At 41.7% G+C, this 18,267-nt stretch overlaps 1 protein-coding gene across 1 annotated transcript in view; it reads left to right on the forward strand.

Annotated features, from left to right (window-relative positions):
• Positions 1–18,267, forward strand: part of LOC106089729 (acetylcholine receptor subunit alpha-like) — a 601,341-nt gene that overhangs the window by 534,512 nt on the left and 48,562 nt on the right. The window contains exon 6 of the mRNA XM_059367939.1: positions 8,099–8,214. Within this exon, the coding sequence (XP_059223922.1) occupies positions 8,099–8,214 (116 nt within the window). The remainder of the gene's footprint in view (positions 1–8,098; positions 8,215–18,267) is intronic.

Genomic DNA, 18,267 nt, shown 5'->3' on the forward strand with positions numbered 1-18,267 from the left:
ATATCAGATGGATAATATATGGAGCTGTCACCCTATTCTTTAACATCACTCTTATGTGTCCAGTAGCATATGCGGAGGGCCTTGCGCTGCGCATCAAATGTGACACCAAGAATTTGGGGATTACTGGTGGTCCGAATCGTTACTCTATCAACTTTGATGTTTAGATGACTGCTTACTCCCGCTGCTGTCCATATACTGACTAAAGTGGCTAAAGAATAGGTGGCAGATATAATCAAATTTCTTCCACCCATCTCAGAGGAAATATTGACATGGTTGGCTTTTAACCTATCGCAGATGTCATCAACGTGGGAGTATAAAGTCATGACTTCACTGCAAACTTTGCCCATGAACATTCCACTAAGGAACAGGGGCAAACTTCTCACATATCAATGAGCGCAGTCCCATCAAGTTTGAACTCAATGATAAGGGGCCTCCTTATTATAGCCGAGTACGAAGGGCGTGCCGTAGTGCGGCACCTCTTTGGAGAGAAGTTTTTATGTGGCATAGTACCTCAACAATGTTGCAGCGTCAGGAGGGGAAAAACACCGCCGACAATTTATTTTTATAGTCTCGCCCGGATTCCAACACAGGCGTTCAGCGTCATAGGCGAATATGCTAACCTCTGCTGGGAGGTGTTTTGAGGGATGGGCGGCCACTCAGTGAGTTGGCCTTGGGAATATATTGGGTTGCCCAAAAAGTAATTGCGGATTTTTCATATAGTCGGCGTTGACAAATTTTTTCACAGCTTGTGACTCTGTAATTGCATTCTTTCTTCTGTCACTTATCAGCTGTTACTTTTAGCTTGCTTTAGAAAAAAAGTGTAAAAAAAGTATATTTGATTAAAACTCATTCTAAGTTTTATTAAAAATGCATTTACTTTCTTTTAAAAAATCCGCAATTACTTTATGGGCAACCCAATATATCGGATTCGTGTTCTATTCTAAAAACCCTCTTATTTGAGCCCTCTATTTTGAGTAATAGTCAGCAAATACTTCCTATTTGGGCGGTGTTGTGGGGATTGGGTGGCCTCATAGACACCTTTCCCGAATATTGATATCAGATTTGTGCTTTACTCCCAAAGACCTTTCATTTGAGACCCATATTGCTATGATCGTAAATTTGTCCCCTTTGGGGAATGTTTTTGGGGAGAGGCGACCCCCCAAAGACATTTTGTCCCATATTTGGGTATCAGATTCGTATTCTACACTCAAATACCTTTTACTTAAGCCCCATATTCGCATGGTCAGTAAATAAGTCCTGTTTGGGTGTTTTGGGGAAGGGTTGGACCCCCAGAAACGTGGTCCCACATTTCGATATTAGATTCGTATTCTACTCGCAAATACCTTTCATTTAAGTCCCATATTGCGATGGTCGGTAAATATGTCCGATTTGGGAGTGTTTTGGTGGTCGGGGTGCCCCCTAACACTTGGTCCGACAACTGGATATGAGATACGTGTTCTTATCCCAAATACCTTTCATTTGAGTCCCATATTGTCATGGTTATTCAAAATATATATCTGGTAGATTTTAGGGTGGGGCGGCCCCCTAGGTACCCCATCCAAAATTTGGATACCAAATTTCAGACCATATCAGAGCTGGCATATACACCGATATACCGATTTGGGGTTTTAAGCTCATAAAAGACGCATTTATTGTCCGATTTCACTAATATTCGAGACAGTGAATTGTCTGTGAAGGGTCTAAAGCCCATAAAAGCTTTATTTATTATCTGATTGCGCCGGAATTTTAAGCAGTGAGTTGTATTAAGACTACCAACATCCGACCCAGATATGGTCCATGTCGGAAAATATTTAGGTATGGCTGCCATATAGACCGATCTGTCGATTTAGGTTCTTAGGACCAGATCGGATCCAATTTAGACATAGGGGCCATATAAAGCTAGCGTATGTCCGATTCGCTGAAACTGAGACTACTATAAATTTAGCGAAATTCGGAACAGAGTGTTTTGTTAAGCCCTTTGATATTTTTCTGCAATTTGGCCCAGATCGGTCTAGATTTTGATATATTGGGTTGCCCAAAAAGTAATTGCGGATTTTTTAAAAGAAAGTAAATGCATTTGTAATAAATCTTAGAATGAAATTTAATCAAATATAATTTTTAACCTTTTTTTCTAAAGCAAGCAAAGTAACAGCTGATAACTGACAGAAGAAAGAATGCAATCACAGAGTCACAAGCTGTGAAAAAATTTGTCAACGCCGACTATATGAAAAATCCGCAATTACTTTTTGGGCAACCCAATAGCTGCCATATAGACCGATCCGCTGATTTAAGGTCTTGGGCCCATAAAAGGCGCATTTACTGTCCGATGTCGCCAAAATTTGGAATAGTGAGTTGTGATAAAGCCTTTGATATCCCTCATTCATTTGGTCCGGATCGGTCCAGATTTGAATATAGCTGCCATATAGACCGATTTCTCTATTTGAAGTCTAGGCCCCCTAAAAGACGCATTTATAATTCGATTTCACTGAAATTTAACACAGTGACTTATGTTAGGCTTTTCAACATCCGTGTCGTATATGATTCAGACCGGTCTATATTTGGATATATTGGGTTGCCCAAAAAGTAATTGCGGATTTTTTAAAAGAAAGTAAATGCATTTTTAATAAAACTTAGAATGAACTTTAATCAAATATACTTTTTAACACTTTTTTTTCTAAAGCAAGCCAAAAGTAACAGCTGATAACTGACAGAAAAAAGAATGCAATTACAGAGTCACAAGCTGTAAAAAAATTTGTCAACGCCGAATATATGAAAAATCCGCAATTACTTTTTGGGCAACCAATAGTTTACTTAATACTTTTGTTTTGCGAATCAGGATGGGAAAATGCTTCACGCATGTGACCAGTAAGTCTCTAGCCTTATGCCAGGCACCATTATCAACGGAACCGGCTAATAACCCCCCCCGGTTTTATCCCTGGGTTTTAATACCCCCACCAAACTGCTTTCGCATTACTTCGTGGTGTTCACATATCTGGTGATTATCCACATCATCTTCATTATGACTGAGTCTACACCTCAGCATTCATACTCTACACTGATGGGACCAGGTCTATATTCTTCCTGCGTAGTACTTGTTCGCCATATCTCATCACCGCCTCCCAGTTCTCCTTGTCTTTAAGCATCCTCTGGACTGTTGTACTAGACGAAACGTCGACAATCCCTGTTTCCAATTTCTTGTGCCTTTCAACCCATCGCTCGCAGTGGTAGAATATGGGTTCCACATCATGCGCAACTTCTAGGTCCTCAAATGCATTTGCTTAAGCAGCATTTGCCCATTCTATGCAGGTATTGCCGGTAATAAACATGGCCTGTCAACATCTGTGTGACCCAATAGTGGACATCGCCGTACTTCCTTCTCTCCATATCCGTACATGGGGTATTAGTCGTCGCGTTCACCTGGCCCGATTCTCATTCGTCCACCTTTGTTGTCATCTCTCGATAGTCTCCTCTCGTCTGGCACGTTTAAGATACGTTTGAATCTCACCCTGTCATCTATGGGTGTAGCACTGCGAGGTTTAGAGCCTGGCGCGTTCCATGGCCTGTAGGTCTATTGGAACCATTGCGGCTATTACAAGGGCTGAGAGCTCACCCACAGTCTATATGGATGATATGTCCCTAAGAGCCGCCGTCCTCTATACCGAGAGCAGGGATTTCGCTCAACCTGCTATCTGTAGTGTCTGGCCCCATATTTCGCTCCCTTAGAGGAGGATGCTATTACATGTTGTTGTTGTAACCACATTCTCACTTGCAGGTGGTTGTCTGTAGGTGAGCAAGCTTGCTCAAATCCAAAGGACCGATCGCCGCAGAAACAAGATGGCCATTGGTGTTTAAAGGCGCCAATAACTCGCCTTGTCATATCGAGCATCATAGGCACTCAGTATTAGGGCAAGAGCCGGTGCCGGTCGGTTTTAAACTGAAACTCTTCGTTCAATACCCTTGTTTGTCTGCGACTGGCGTTGCAGCTACTCCGTATGGAGCATTCCAATGTCCGCAACCTGTGGACGCACCCGGTAGCTCCCAGCTAAGCTTCTGGTGATAGCAATGAACACCACACAGATCGGACCCCAATGTTCCAGCCTCTGCTCTGCTGCTATTGCATGTCTCCAATAAGAGCCTGCGCCTGCTCAGGAGAGGCCCATCTATATGAGTATTTGCTATCAGTCGACTGAGTTGCGCCGTTATCCCAGGTCTGCCATATAAACCTATCTGGGATTTAACTTCTCAAGCCACTAGAGGGCGCAATTCTTATCCTATGTGTCCCGTTTGATACCAATAGCTATACTGACCTCCTTCTTATTTACAATAATAGCCTCGTCTTTTCACGATCCGGATCCCCCCATAGGATTTTCGCCATCCTAACGAACGTTTCGCTGTTACACAATGTTGTATGCGCATTCGTCACCCATTCGGACTGCATCGACCCGAAAGGCTTCGGGTTAATCAAGTTTGTTGACGGCAGTCCTCAGGCCTTCACCGCCAAATCACCTGCCCTTTCATTCCCCTTACTCCGTTATGGTCCCCTACCCAAACGATGCGGATTTTTCCAGTGGCTGCCTCACACTTAATCTGTATGTCAATGGGTCGGATATTTAGAATAGTCTCCAGTGTCCTAGTGGGCGTGGTCCTCATCGCTCTACCTATGCCAAGACAACATGTTTTTTGAACCTGTTGTATGGTCCTTATGTAGCACTTTTTCTCCATAGCAGTCCACCAAACTACTGAGGCATAACTAAGTATTGATCTAATCACGCTTCTGTAGAGCCAGTGGATTATCCTCGGATTCAGGCCCCATTTCGAGTCTACGGCCTGTCTACATAGTGCCCAACATCTGTGAGCCTTCTCAGTACGCTTCTGAATGTGAGACTTCAAATTCAGTTTCTTGTTCAAGATCACACCTAAGGTCAAATGACCTTGTCGAATATCGAAATCGTCTAATTGAGGAAACGTGGTGCGTCAAATTGGCACACCTTCGTTTTCCTCGTGCACAGGCATATTTCAATCTTCTCTGGGTAAACATTGAAACCTCTGGATCTAGCCCAGTCATATGCCATATACAAGACCCTTTCGGCCCTTCTGCATAGCTCGTACGGATACTTACCCCTTAGAAGTGTTGTAACATCGTCTGTGTAGCAGACGGGTTCAAATCCCTCCTCAGTCAGCAGCCGTAATAGTTCATCTGTGGTGACCACCCATAGGAGTGGCGATAAAATGCTCCCTGTGGCCTGCCCTGTGCCACTCTCTCTCTTATTTATGCCATGGAATACACTTTTATTATACCCACCACCGAAGGATGGGGGTATATTCATTTTGTCATTCCGTTTGCAACACATCGAAATATCCATTTCCGACCCTATAAAGTATATATATTCTTGATCAGCGTGTCCGTCTGTCCGTCTGTCTGTTGAAATCACGCTACAGTCTTTAAAAATTGAGATATTGAGCTGAAATTTTGCACAGATTCTTTTTTTGTCCATAAGCAGGTTAAGTTCGAAGATGGGCTATATCGGACTATATCTTGATATAGCCCCCATATAGACCGATCCGCCGATTTAGGGTCTTAGGCCCATAAAAGCCACATTTATTATCCGATTTTGCTGAAATTTGCGACAGTGAGTTGCGTTGGGCCCTTCGAAATCCTTCGTCAATTTGGCTCAGATCGGTCCAAATTTGGATATAGCTGCCATATAGACCGATCCTCAGATTTAGGGTCTTAGGCCCATAAAAGCCACACTTTATATCCGATTTGGATGAAATTTTTCACAGTGAGTTGTGTTAGGCCCTTCAACATTCTTCGTCAATTTGGCCCAGATCGGTTCAGATTTGGATATAGCTGCCATATAGACCGATCCTCCGATTTATGGTCTTAGGCCCATAAAAGCCACATTTATTATCCGATTTTGCTGAAACTTGGGACAGTGAGTTGCGTTAAGCCCTTCGACATCCTTCGTCAATTTGGCCCAGATCGGTCAAAATTTGGATATAGCTGCCATATAGACCGATCCTCAGATTTAGGGTCTTAGGCCCATAAAAGCCACACTTTATATCCGATTTGGATGAAATTCGGCACAGTGAGTTGTGTTAGGCCCTTCAACATTCTTCGTCAATTTGGCCCAGATCGGTTCAGATTTGGATATAGCTGCCATATAGACCGATCCTCAGATTTAGGGTCTTAGGCCCATAAAAGCCACACTTTATATCCGATTTGGATGAAATTTGGCACAGTGAGTTGTGTTAGGCCCTTCAACATTCTTCGTTAATTTGGCCCAGATCGGTTCAGATTTGGATATAGCTGCCATATAGACCGATCCTCAGATTTAGGGTCTTAGGCCCATAAAAGCCACATTTATTATCCGATTTTGCTGAAATTTGGGACAGTGATTTGCCTTAGGCCCTTCGATATCTTTCTTCTATTTGGCCCTGATCGGTTCAGATTTGGATATAGCTGCCATATAGACCGATCCTCCGATTTATGGTCTTAGGCCCATAAAAGCCACATTTATTATCCGATTTTGCTGAAACTTGGGACAGTGAGTTGCGTTAAGCCCTTCGACATCCTTTGTCAATTTGGCCCAGATCGGTCTAAATTTGGATATAGCTGCCATATAGACCGATCCTCCGATTTATGGTCTTACGTCCATAAAAGCCACATTTATTATTCGATTTTGCTGAAATTTGGGACAGTGAGTTGCGTTGAGACCTTCGACATCCCTCGTCAATTTGGTTCAGATCGGTCCAAATTTGGATATAGCTGCCATATAGACCGATACTCCGATTTATGGTCTTACGCCCATAAAAGCCACATTTATTATCCGATTTTGCTGAAATTTGGGACAGTGAGTTGCGTTGAGCCCTTCGACATCCTTCGTCAATTTGGCCCAGATCGGTCTAAATTTGGATATAGCTGCCATATAGACCGATCCTCCGATTTATGGTCTTAGGCCCATAAAAGCCACATTTATTATCCGATTTTGCTGAAATTTGGGACAGTGATTTGCCTTAGGCCCTTCGATATCTTTCTTCTATTTGGCCCTGATCGGTTCAGATTTGGATATAGCTGCCATATAGACCGATCTCTCGATTTAAAGTTTTGGGCTCATAAAAAGCGCATTTATTGTCCGATTTCGCCGAAATTTGGGACAATGACTTGTGTTGGGCCCTTCGATATTTGTCTTCAATTTGGCTCAGATCGGTCCAGATTTGGATATAGCTGCCATATAGACCGATCTCTCGGTTGAACAATGACTTGTATTTATAAGCATTTGGTCTAAATCGGATGATATCTATAGAGCGTCTATGGGGCTTAAGGTATGCATTTTTCACTGGATTTTGACGAAATGTGGTTCACATATATACCCGAGGTGGTGGGTATCCAAAGTTCGGCCCGGCCGAACTTAACGCCTTCTTACTTGTTTATTATTTATCCACCTGTTCCTTGGCATACGATTTATCCAGTCTCTAAGGACCGGTTCCACCGGGTACGGGTCTAAGGATTGGATCAGTGCGTCGATCCGCACATTGTTAAAAGCCTCCTCGATGTCAATGCATAGCGCCAGGGTGTACATTTTGGCATCGCAGGATTCTTCTATTTTGTGCACAACCTCAAGCAGGGCAATCTCCACCGACATAGGCATGCTGTTTTGTATTTAAGCAGTTCGCTGGATGTTCTTCATATTATCATGGTGCCTCAGCATGTCCTCCGTTGTCTCTGCTCTCACCCCCATGGGTTTTTGAGAGAAACTTTTTAACCTCTTCCGGGAGGTACGTTTTACCCCCAAACAACATATCCATCTCCATAATAAATTAAAAAAAAAAAAACTCTTTTCAACAACTACCACATGGAATTTGCTATTGCATACATCCTTGTGAAGGGATTTCCCCTACAACAATTCGAATTCCACCGATTTTGATTAAATAATTAAACTGTCCATTTGGGGGATTGTTAACCCTATGCATTGAACTACTACTGCTACTACTACAACACTCCCTAACCTCAGTGCAAATTGAAACGTATGTGCTTTAAAATCACATGCTGTTATTTTATCTGCTCTCTCACTCTCTTTTTTCCATTTTTTTCCAGGTTGATTTACGGCACATTGACGAATTAAACGGCACAAATGTGGTCGAAGTTGGAGTGGATCTATCAGAATTTTATACATCTGTGGAATGGGATATTTTAGAAGTACCTGCTGTAAGGTAAGTTCACAAACAAACAAAAAATCAACTCAACACATCCAACTCTAACAGATATGCGAACCTTTTTCCTGTGTGTGTGTGTTTTTTGAATTTGAATGGAATGTTGGCTCGTGTTGCCTGTTCCATTGACTCTGACTTTCCATATTGACTGACACAGTCGTTCGTGGAGATATTTTTCAATATCGCCATGTAATTGGAATGAATTGGTCTTATAATCGCATAAAAATGTTCTCCTATCCGCTCTCGCAAAAGTGCCCAGGAGCATTTGTTTTTGTATTCATGTTGATGTTGTTGTTGCTTTTGTCCCTGCACATCTCTATCTCCATTCGATTTATCGCATATCTTTATGCTCTGTATGGCTGTCTGTCTGTCTGTCAGTCGTTCTGACGATTCATGCCAGCTCGCATTGAACGACCTAAGCCCCTGTCCCATGAGTGTATGTATCTATGAGTGAAGCATAGCGCATAAGTGTTGGAGCATGTGAAGCCGTAGTCCGCGCCTCCTTCTTGCCTTAAAGGGAAACGGAAATGTTACTTGTTTTTCCAGTTGGTGTTCAATAACAGCGTCGAAAGGTTATTTTAAAGGGGGGATAAAATTTGTTTTTCCAAAATCAGCATTTAAGAAAATTGCAAAGGATTTTTTTGTTTTGTTTCCATCCAGTATAGAAAATTTCATTACAAAATGTTGTAAAAATTTTTCAACATTTTATTTTCATTTAAAATAGGATTATTTTTATTTTCCAAAAAATTTACCAAAAATTTTTTTTTATAAAACATTTTTCAATGTTTGATTAAATTTCATTTTCATAGATAATATCCTCAAAAATGGATTTTATACAAAACCAGCCGAACCGAGCCCCCTCCGCTGCGCCTTCTTAAACTCTCCAATATCTTTTTAGGGTGGGGACACTTCCCCCTGAATGCGGATATCGAATTCGCGCCGTTGTAGCCTATGACGCTGAACGCGTTCGAATTCTCGTGAGAACATCGGACAAAGCGGTGTTTATCCCCTCTTAATGTTGGGACTTTAGGACGTACCTTAAAACACTTGGCTCCAAAATTAGATATCAAATACGTTTTCTACTCTCAAATACCTTTCATTTGAGTCTCATATTGTCATAATGGGTCAAATAACCCATTTGACGTATATTTATGAGGAAAAGCTCTACCTAGACTTGAACGCATATTTTAATGTCATATTCGAAATCTACTCTCTAATACCTTTCATTTGAGTCCCATATAGCCGTGGTCGGCTAATATGCCCATTTGGGGTTATTTTGAGATGGGCGACCTCCCATTACTTGGACCTAATGTTGTATGCCATATTTGTTACCTACTGCCTAAAACTTTTCCTTTGAGTCCCATATTGCTATGAACTTCGAATATATCTGTTTACAGGGGTTTTGGGGTTGAAGGGGGGAGAGGGGGTGGAGAACGCTGGGTACTTGGACCCAAATTTTAATACCATATTCGTTTTCATGCCCATCGGACCATTTTCGGATATGGGTGGCGTTTTTGGTATTAAGGGGAGGGTCCGACTCCACTCGATATCTAAAAATTATATAGCCTATGTGCATAATCTATGAAAATTTTAAGAAAATCGGTTCAGCCAAGTATCATATAGTCATAATGGGTCTAATGGCGTTTTTGAGGGTTGGCGCGACCCACAATACATCGATTTGATTTTGTATGCAAGATTCGAAATCTACTCCCGAATATCTTTCATTTGAGCCCCATATTAAAATGAACGTCCAATATGTCTTTTTGGGGAAGTTTTGGGATTGGGGTTGCCCAGTGGGTACGAAGACTCAAATTGTAGTACAATATTCGTATTCTACTCTCCAATACCTTTCATTTGATACCTATATTGTCCCGATCGGTCCATTTTTGATTTTAGGTTGTGTTTTTGACATAAGGGGGAGGTCCTTCACACTTCCGATACTGAAATATTATAAAACATATGTTTCCTTCCAGACCAACCTACACAACAAGCGAACATTTCGAGAAAATCGGTTTAGCCGTTTTTCAGTCTATACGGAACAAACAAACCGAGTCCCATATATCCGTGATTGGCTAATGTGCCCGCTTTGGGCGTTTTTGTGGGGGTGGGGTGACCCCCTTATACTTCGAAATGAATTTGTATGCCTGATTCGTTATCTACTCCCGCTTACTTTTCATTTGATACCCATATTGTCCTTATCGGTCCACTTTAGTGTTTGGGTGGTGTTTTTGGGGAAACGGTGGACCCTCCACCCCGCCCCTTTCTATATCAATAAATCATAAAGCCTATTCCTACTTCCTGACCTTATTAGTAATCTTCTGCTGAATACCTTTCATTTGAGTCCCATATTGTCATGATCATCAAATAAACCTATTTTAAGGGGTTTTGGGGCTGGGGCGGCCCCCAGATACTTGGATCCAACTTTTATTATGAAATTCGTACTCTACTCTAGAATACCTTTCATTTGAATCTCATATTGTCCCGATCGGTCGACTTGTATTTTTGGATAGTACTTTGTGGGTAAAGGGTAGGGTCCGCCCCCCTCCCCATATCAAAAAATTATATAGCCTATGTTTCCTTGCAGACCAACCTACACAACCTATGAAATTTTCAAGGTAATCAGTTCAGCAATTTTTGAGTCTATACGGAACAAACCGACAAACAAACAAACACAAATTGATTGATTATATATAAGATTTAAAATTTTCACTTTCGTAAAGAATTCGACTAAATTTAAATTTCAAAAAATTTTTATTAAGATTGTATCAAATTTTGATTTTTAAGAATTTTTTCCAAATATGGTTTTCAAAAAAAAATTATAGGAATATAGGAATTGTCCTCGTTCAAGAAAATTTTGTCTAAATTTGGTTTTCACTTTTTTTTTCATTAGGGATGTCTCTTCTCTCTCTCTTACCACAACTCTGTTCTGGCTGTTTCTTTTCTCTGACAATTAGTCGATGTGTCACGTAGTGTTGCTATCATTTATGTTTGACGCCAAAGATAATCGAGCTTCCGCCAAGCTTGTTCTTAACATCCGTTTGCGCCATAGCATTGTGTATTTCGCTTTTAGTGCTGTTATTTCGATTTATCCCTTTCAGCATCTCTCTCGCTCTCCCTCCTAACCTCCTACCCTCCTCCAAATCCATTTGACTTGGTTTTTTCCCGTTTTGCTGGTGATGTTGAGCCATTTAAGTTGATAGGTCAGAAACCAAACACAAAGTGGGGCACAAAAGGAGAAGCCATGAGCCAACGGGCGAATAGCGAATGTACAACAAAATAAAACAGAGCGATAAACAAAACTTTAGCTGCAGGGTTGGCTTTTTATTATTATCATTAAATTTTCATTAAAACCGAGATATACTCTCGATGATAATGAATGGGCGCAATGGATGAAATGGGCTAACAACTACAGCAGCAACAACAACAATAGTGACAACATCAGTAACAACACAGAGAACACCAGATTTAATGATATAAACATTAAGCCATAAAAGCGAAGATTGCATTTCCGAATGAGTTTCCCCCCGCCCTCTGTAATGCTCTCTTTCATTGTACGCTGAATGAGGAGGGGGAGAGAAAAAGAGAGTGAGAAGTAGTTGGCGGCATCTACTGTGCAATATGATAAATGTTGTGAAACTCCACTAGAGACAGTGAAGCATATTAAGATGCAAACTACATTAGTGTGGGCAGTGTACCAGTGTGTGTGAGTGTGTGAATTTCTATGTGAGAGCATGAGTAGGTGTTTACATGCAAGCGAAATTTATGCATGTTGCCAACCTACTTTGAAATAAATCTTAACTCTCTGCTTGCACTGCTGTTAGTGCGGCAGCTAGTGGTCCAAGCCATTACAACATACAAAGCAATGATGGTATTAAGAGAATGGCTAGGGGGGAGGGGGGTCTATGAGAACCCACACACTCTTTTCCATTGCCTTACAAGAATGTGGAGAAATAGCGGCAAGGAATGAGAAATAGTTTAGAGGATAATTCCCACTCATGAATAAATACTATGAGCTCTTTTGCCTGGATTTGATTTAAATTTAAATCTGCTCAGACACATTGTGATTTAATGGAACTGGGCTGCAGCATGAATAATGCAATACAAAGGTGGCGATGGGAAAAACTTGTTTTCGAATCAAAGGTTTTAAAAGGAAGAAGGGCAATGAAATCTGCATTTTGAAGTAAAGTGTAATCGAAGAGTTTTTTAAGTCTTCATCGAAGGGTTGGAGAGTATAGTAATCTCGTCATTCCGTTTGTAACACCTTGCAATATCGTTCGATAAACTCGACCTAGCGTTATATATTCGTCCGTCATTCAAAAGCATTCAAATTTTAGAACGAGTTAAGCTTTGCCAAAGTACTTCTCCCTCATGAAGGTTGTTTGGAGTAATTAATGGAATAAATTCGTCTGTTTAGATGGACAAAAGGAGGGAAAGACCGGCTGAAAGCACAACGTAAAAATGGATGAAAGAGACGAAGGTGTTGGTCGAAAATCAGATGGACGGACTGCCGGAATTAAGGATGGACGTTAGGACGGACGTAAGGACGGACGTAAGGACGGACGTAAGGACGGACGTAAGGTCGGACGTAAGGACGGGCGTAAGGACGGACGTTAGGACGGACGTAAGGACGGACGTAAGGACGGACGTAAGGACGGACGTAAGGACGGACGTAAGGACGGACGTAAGGACGGACGTAAGGACGGACGTAAGGACGGACGTAAGGACGGACGTAAGGACGGACGTAAGGACGGACGTAAGGACGGACGTAAGGACGGACGTAAGGACGGACGTAAGGACGGACGTAAGGACGGACGTAAGGACGGACGTAAGGACGGACGTAAGGACGGACGTAAGGACGGACGTAAGGACGGACGTAAGGACGGACGTAAGGACGGACGTAAGGACGGACGTAAGGACGGACGTAAGGACGGACGTAAGGACGGACGTAAGGACGGACGTAAGGACGGACGTAAGGACGGACGTAAGGACGGACGTAAGGACGGACGTAAGGACGGACGTAAGGACGGACGTAAGGACGGACGTAAGGACGGACGTAAGGACGGACGTAAGGACGGACGTAAGGACGGCAAAATCGACTAAATCGAAACGCTTCACAGTGCAGCTAAATCAAAAAATCTTGGAAATATTTCAGGAACCTTTGAACGGATAGAGATTTGTATACGAAACCTAATATAGCTGGTTATGAGGTGTTTTCCAATAAGTATGCAACATTTTGAGACTCTAGTGGGTCCGTCCCCATGGCTGATCCATGGGGCTTTAAAGTTTGTCACATCGAGCATTTCCAATTTTGAACTGCTTGCAAAACAATCATTTATGGGCCGATCAGGTCGTAAAAACCTCAACAAAATTACTGATGTCTGGAATATTTCTAACGGTTTATGAGTTACGGGACCTAAAACAATTTTTCTTTAAATCTATCGTAGATATTTTTAAATTTGTGGGACCATTTGTTGGAATGGCCTCTACGAGTACAAAAAAAATTAAATCGATTCACAAATGATCCCAGAAAAATACCGACGACAACTTGACTATAATTTTCAAAAAAAAAAAAAATGTTGTAAGCTTCGATCATAATTATCACTCATGGTGGTAAGAATCAGCTTCAGTCAACAGCAAATCTGCTGGCAGTAATAAATGATGGGGAGAAGCTGTAAAGAAAATGCCACTTTTTGTCAGGCATACGCAGAGAGTCGATGTACTCTAATAGTCTTGATCTCAACACAGTGATGAAGCTGGAGACAAGTCAACGAAGGGAAAGATTGTCTGAGCGGTCAATTCGTTTAAACAATACAAGTCAGTGGGACGGAATGGCAAAAAGTCTGCTATGATGCAACCGTGAGCCATATGATGTCTTCAAGTAAATTTTAGAAGCTGCGTTTTTCTGGGCTACTTGCCGATTGGTTGGCGGGAAGTTATGGTGGTTGTCATTATGAAAGCAGGGAAATAGACCAATTCTCTGTCCGAATGTTATAGGCCAATTAGTCTTTCATTAAAAAAGTCTTTCCTTGGGGAAGGAGAGGGTAAAAGGAGAGGAGAGGGTAAAATGTAGCAAAGGAGAGGGTAAAAAGGTACCAAACCGCAAAGGAAAGGATAATAAAAGTATCCTTCCCCCAAGGGAAAGGGTAATAACAGTACAAGGGCAACAAAGGTACTCTTGAATAAGAGAAATGTTAGTAATAGTCCTTATCCCCAAGAAAAGGGTCATATAAATTTCCTTACCCAAGGGAAAAGGTATTGAAACTATGTTCCCGCAAGGAAAAGGGTAATAAAAGCGCTCCTTCATAAAGGAAAGGGTAATAAGAGTACACTTCCACAAAGCAGAAGGGTAATAAAAGTGCTCTTTCACAAAGAAAAAGGGTAATAAAAGTACCTTTTCCCCAAGAAAGGGGCAATTAAAGCACCCTTCCCCAAGGAAAAAAAAAAGTACCTTTCCCCATGGGAAAAGATAACAAAAGTACTCTTGCCCAAGGAAAATGGTAATAAAGTTACCTTCCCAAAGAGTAAGGGTATTAAAGTACCCTTCCCAAAGAGAAAGGGTATTAAAGTACCCTTCTCCAAGGAAAAGGGTAATAAGAGTAACCTTCTCCAAGGGTAATAACAGAACCCTTCCCCAAGAGAAAGGGTAAGAAGACTACCCTTCACAAGAGAAAGGGTATAAAGAGCACCCTCCCCCGAGGGAAAGGGTAATAAGAGTACACTTCCCCGAAGGAAAGGGTAGTAAGAGTACCCTTCAACAAGGGAAAGGATAATAAAAATACCCTTCTCAAAGGAAAACGGTAATAAGAGAACCCTTCCCAAAGAGAAAGGGTAATAAAAGTACCCTTCCCCAAAAGAAAGGATATAAAAGTACCCCTCCCAAGGAAAAGTGCAATAATGGTAGTAATAAAAGAACCCCTCCCCAAGGAAAAGATAATAAGAGTACCCTTCCTTAAGGGAAAGGGTAACAAGAGTACCCTTCCTCAAGGGAAAAGGTAATAATAGTACCCTTCCCCTAGGGAAAGGATAATAAAAGTTCCCTCCACCAAGGGAAAGGGTAATAAGAGTACCCTTCTCCAAGCGAAAGAGTAACAAGTGAACCCTCCCCAAGGGAAATGGTAATAAAAGTACCCTTCCCCAATGGAAAGGGTTAAAAAAAGAGTACACTTCCCCGAGAGAAGGGTAACAAGAGTACACTTCCCCAAGGGAAAGGGTAGTAAGAGTACCCTTCCCCAATAGAAAGGGAAATAAGAGTGCCCTACCCTTCTCCAAGGAAAAGGGTAATAAGAGAACCCTTCCCCTAGGGAAAGGGTAATAAAAGTACCCTTCCCCAAGGAAAGGGTAAAAAGACCACACTTCCCCGAGAGAAAGGGTAATAAAAGTTCCCTCCACCAAGGGAAAGGGTAATAAGAGTACCCTTCCCCAATGGAAAGGGCAACAATAGTACTCTCCCCCAAGGGAAAGGGTAATAAAAGTACCCTTCCCCAAGGGAAAGGGTAAAAAGTGTATACTTCCCCCAGGGAAAGGGTAGTAAAAGTACCCTTCCCCATGGGAAAGGGTAATAAGAGTGCCCTTCCCAAGGAAAAGTGTAATAAGAGTACCCTTCCCCAAGGAAAATCGTATTTGAGTACACTTCCCTAAGGGAAAGGGTAATAATAGTACCCTTCCCAAAGAAAAGGGTAATAAGAGTACCACTATCCATTAGAAAGGGTAACAAAAGTACCCTTCCCCATGGAAAAAGTATAAAAAAGAACCCTTCCGCTTGGGAAAAGTTAATGAAAGAACCCTTCCCCAAAGGAAGGGTAATATAAGCAACCTTACCCAAGGGAAAGGGTAATATAGGTAACGTTTTCCAGAAGATTGGGTAATAAAAGTACTCCTCTCCGAGCAAAAGGGTACTAAAATTACCCTTGCCCAAGGTAAAGGCTAATTAAAGTACCCTTCTGCAAGGTAAACGGTAATTAACGTACCCTTCCCCAAGGGATAGGAAAAAGAGTAATAAAAGTGATCTTCCACAAGGAAAAAGGGTAATAAAAGTACCCTTGCTCAAGGAATAGGGGAATAAAAGTACCCTTCCCCGAGGGAAAGGGTTATAATAGTACCCTTCCCCAAATAAAAGGGTAATAAGAGTACCACTATCCATTGGAAAGGGTAACAAAAGTACCCTTCCCCATGGGAAAAGTATAAAAAGACTCTTCCCCATGGGAAAAGTTAATGAAAGAACCCTTCCCTATAGGAAAGGGTGTAAAAATTCCCATTTTCAAGGGAAAGGGTAATAAAAGCATCCTTACCCAAGGGAAAGGGTAATAAAAGCAAACTTACCCAAGGGAAAGGGTAATAAAAGTATTTTTCTCCAAGCAAAAGGGTAATAAAATTACCCTTTCCCATGGGAAAGAACCCTTTTTCAAGGGAAAGCAGCATGATCTGCGTTGAAACGGTGCTGAAAGGCAAGATAATCAACGATTCACAAGCGCAGTCCCCGATTACCAAAATTGTGAATGAAAGCCACAGGGCGTGGTTGTATCCCCCTTTTTTTAGTTCCCCGTAACAAATGGGGCTCTCAGGATCTTTGAACAGGAAAAGGCAATGGTCGTTGCCTACAATGGTATTACCGTAGTCCGTTCCGCTCTCTAAATCTCTTGCCTTTCCTTACTTATTTTAAGCATGCAAGAGGTCTTGTTTACGACCTTTTAACCTCTTGCTAGAACAAAGAGAATTTAGTGCTACACAAAATTAGCCTCTGTTTCCACCATCGTATTGAGGCTTAATTTCGGCTTTATCCGTTTAATAAATTCAATTTACAAATCAGCATAATTTAATATGATAATGTTTTCTCTGTTTCTTTCTGGGTAATATTTCAATACCGTTGTCTCCTCGTTTCGTAGACATACATACAGACGGAGTTTTGCTGAAAAGTCTTGTGGATGCCTTTTGTGGCATTCCTTACTTTTGTCCAAAGCTTTGTCGCAATGTCATCTCCCTGCGTGTAGGCCTCTTCGCACAGCCTCACTTCCTTAGCCATTTAACCTAAAAGATCAGATTACCCATGGATTACATATTTATGATTTATTGGATTAGTATACAACGCAACGCAATGTGCTTACGCAGAGTTCAAAGACCTTAGCAGCCAGAATGCTTGAATCCAAAATGCCATCATGGGCCCAATGTACCATTACAGTGTCATAAAATCATGCCACTACACCTGATACCCATAGCGCGAGTGGCATCATGCGTACAGCATCCAAGAACGATGAACGACAAAATCCCCAAAATGTGTGCGAGTATGCTAGGCAAGCAGATCCCAAAATGGATTTATTACCATTTTTTGTTTTTGTTTGTAGGCCTTCTTTTTGGCTCAGACATTATTGCCTTAAGCAGAGGGGGAGAGGGCGAGAAGGCCGGCAGGCAATATTGTTTGGCATCATCCTGACCAGCCACACCAGACCGTGTCATCGTTATAATGGCTCGCGCTTTAGCTTGCATGGCAAAGGCCAAAAATTGTAATGACATCTGCTTTGCGTCTGGAATTTCTAACCTTTTTCCTTTTGGTAGTCTGCACTTGGCTGTCAACCGAATAGTCACTTTGTTAGCTTTTCGTGGTACTCTTGATTTCTTGGATTTTGGCCAACAATAACACAAAAGAGAGAAAGCGAAAAATGCCTGATGATGGGTTAACACAATTTTGTGTAAAAGGACAACAACACGGAGTTGGCCCCAATTGCTCCGATTGACTTGACTTGAATTTTTTGGACATTTTTATTTTTGTGCCTGTGTGTGTGTGTGTTTTCGTTTCTTGACATAGGTTTGCTTAACATTTTGCCTGGCTCTGAGGTTTGAGGTTTCGTGGTCCATGATGGGCTCTCTCTCTCTCGCATTTCCTTCTTCACATGCTTTTACATACTGGCATGAGTTTTTGATTTATTTATTATTATTTCCAAATAAATTATATGGAAAAGCCTTCTTGCAAATAGACACACGTACTATCGATCCCGTAAAGCAGCAATGCCAAGGGCTCTAAGCTAATGTAAAGGGCCTTACACAAAACTAGTAAAAAAC

Source organism: Stomoxys calcitrans, chromosome 4 (assembly GCF_963082655.1).
Source record: "Stomoxys calcitrans chromosome 4, idStoCalc2.1, whole genome shotgun sequence".
In the NCBI taxonomy this organism is placed as follows: domain Eukaryota; kingdom Metazoa; phylum Arthropoda; class Insecta; order Diptera; family Muscidae; genus Stomoxys; species Stomoxys calcitrans.